Consider the following 2891-nt stretch of genomic DNA (forward strand, 5'->3'; position numbering starts at 1 on the left):
TTGGCATCCGATTTGGCGCGCTGGCGAAAGACATCGAATATGGTGGGTCGGCGATTGGGACTCGCTATGCCGTGCACGGTCGACTGGTTGAGCACCGGTGAGTCTTCACCGCTGCGGCGTCGCTCCAGCGAACCGGAGCGCGGTGTGCCACTAACACGTTCTGTGCTGCGCGATATTTTCTCCATATTGCGATTGAGTTTTTCCAGCTTGGCCGCCTCACGCTCTTGACGACGCGCCGTTTCACGTTCCAACTTGCGTGCCTCCTTCTCACGGCGACTGGCTTCCTTTTCTTGTCGTCTGTGAGGGGGGTGGATAGAGAGTTGAGAATTATTTCTTTGTTATGTACTTAACAAAAATTTCTTGTATTACACTCACCTTGCCTCCTTCTCCATCTTTTTGGAAGCCTTGCGCGCTGCTTTGGCATTGGGTTCCGCCGGTGCGCTGGAGGGTCGTGAACCGGGTAAGCGCCCATCTTGTTCCTGAAAATGTACATGCCGCTTGTGAGTATGGGTTCTAGGAGTTTTTTGCATAAAAATTTAACAAATTTTTTGTAATTTTTATTTAGCTTAAAATAGAAAGACTAAGGAGCAACTGTTGAACTCAGCAGCGCCGACATCACTGGCGACACATTTTTTTGCGCGCTATCTATATTTGGCTAAAAATTACAAGTGTACACACAAAAACGAAGAATAAAATTGTTCTTTTTTGTGATAGCCAAACCCCTTGTATTGGCAAAAGTAGCGGTTAGCCAACTGTTGACACAAGTTAATTAGTAAGTATGAGTAAATTTTGGCCAATGGAAGCCACGCAGCGACTTAATCAAACGCAGTCAATTAATTGATGGAACGCAAGTCAACAAAGGCGAATGTAAAGGATACAAAAGTAAAGGATATACATATTTCTGTATGTACATTAGTTCGGAGCAAAAAAAACCTTTTCGATTTCGAAATTATAACAGTGCGGAAAAGTTGCGTAGCATGATCACATTCAATCGCGTTAAACGGTTTTCCGATCGAGTAATATTTAAGGTAGCCCATGAGCCTTAAAGTTTCGAAAATTCACTCAAATTATTTTTTGCTATATGTATTTATTTTAAAAGAACTTCTAGAAAGATTTGGACTATGCAGTTTTGTAGGCCTATAAATCGCATTGATTTTTGGTAATTTTGTTTGCTAAAAGTGCCACGCAATTTTTCCGCACAAAGTATGTTTGAACAATTTTTTTTATCATTGCGATTTTTTAGCAAATTGAAACTTTCACCTTATTACACCACCCTGCATACTCAAAATCTTTCTGGAAAATCTTTAAAACAAAAGATAAAAAACCATAATTTTAGAGATTTTTCGGAACTTTAAGGCTCTTAGGGCGACCGTAAATATTAACCGATCGGAAAACGGTTTAACACGGTTCAATGTGAAACGGTTCAATTAGAAACTAGAAATACATTTTTTTTTGCTCCACTCTAATGCACATACTTATGAATGTGCGCATGACGTAGAATTTTTGGCGCCCGAAAATTTGGTTTTGGACAAAAATTTACGAGTGGAAAGCACAAAAGTGTGAAGAACAAAAAATGTCTAAAGTGAATAGGAGCAAACAAAATAAAAATAAAAGACTGCTTAACCAAATGATTTCCCAATTCTGTGAAAATTCTTGTGGAAATTTTCGGAAATTCCTGTGCTCTTACACTTTGTAGAATTTTTCTCACACTAACTTTGCACTTAGGGCAATGAACAGCCGTCCAACTACCTTTTAACGAGTGCTACAATGCAAAGCTAGTTGATAAGGCTTGTTTCAGACTTAGTTTCATACTCAGGGTTGTGTTCATTCCCAAGGGAAGCCAAGCGTCATTCGAACTTACTTACTTGTTTCTTTCTTTCTCAAGGTTATGAAAATACTACTGGACTTGTAGATCCGACAGGAAATTGACATAAATAAACTATCTAGCTGTCAGCATGCCTACTGGAAAGGCAAGTGTGGGGATACACATCTTTTTCATTGTATTGTTAGCACCATTGAAAAAGTGTTATCATTTAAGGGTTTGGCATTAGGCGTGATCCTAGATATCGAAAGGGCCTTCAATAATATTCTGCCGGAGGCGGTTCTCCATGCCCTAACTCACTTTGGGCTGGAACACCTTCTGGTAGAATTTGTGCGTCGCCTTTTGGGTAGTAGAACTATACATATACTCGGATATGTGGGAGGTATACGTGCCAATCCCTCAATGGGTGAATGAGAGAAGGACTCATACATTAGGGTGCCTCACCAAAAAAGTGGCGGATTTTCACCGGAATTATACAATTTATTATATTTCAAGATTTCCGCAAAAACATTTCGAAAAAAATATTAAAATTTACATGAAAATACCTCCAGACCAAATATATATACATACATGGACACATAATCATTAGGATTTTCGCTATCTAGTTGACTTCTTCACAGAAGTAGAATTTTCTTATTTCCTTTGCGAAAAAGTTGAAATTGGTTTATCAAAGGACATCACCATACAAAACCTAACATTAACTCGTCTAGCCATGAGGTCTACCTACATGTGTATGTACATATCTATACATAAAACATCTTTATGTACATGTAACCACATCAAATAGTCCATCAAAAAATCATTGCTAAAATAAAAGCAACAGAAAAAATGCACAGCGTGAAAAACCCAAAAAACGTGGGCATTACTAAAATGGGAGTGACAATTATCCCACCTCCTGGATTTAGCTAGCTCCACGTCAAGTTCCTGTCTGTGCTATTTTTGAAGCAACTTTTTGATATAACAACTTTTGATGTAAACAAGAAAAAACCGCATTACTACATACACATTTATATGTATGTACATATGTATATACACACATATATATACATACATATGTACATATCTGTAT

At 38.3% G+C, this 2891-nt stretch overlaps 1 protein-coding gene across 1 annotated transcript; it reads right to left on the bottom strand.

The window, feature by feature from the left end:
• Window positions 1–32: 32 nt before the first annotated feature.
• LOC118755057 (vicilin-like seed storage protein At2g18540) lies at window positions 33–555 on the bottom strand (the record flags this gene model as incomplete). The annotated part of the gene is made up of 2 exons (XM_036489911.1): window positions 376–555; window positions 33–297 (listed from the first exon to the last, which is right to left on the bottom strand). Coding segments are annotated over exons 1-2 (420 nt in total), but the record flags the coding sequence as incomplete, so codon positions are not given.
• Between the last annotated feature and the right edge of the window lie 2336 nt (window positions 556–2891).

This window comes from Rhagoletis pomonella, unplaced genomic scaffold (genome assembly GCF_013731165.1).
Source record: "Rhagoletis pomonella isolate Grant_MI unplaced genomic scaffold, Rhpom_1.0 Rhpom_scaffold_05208, whole genome shotgun sequence".
Classification (NCBI taxonomy): Eukaryota; Metazoa; Arthropoda; class Insecta; order Diptera; family Tephritidae; genus Rhagoletis; species Rhagoletis pomonella.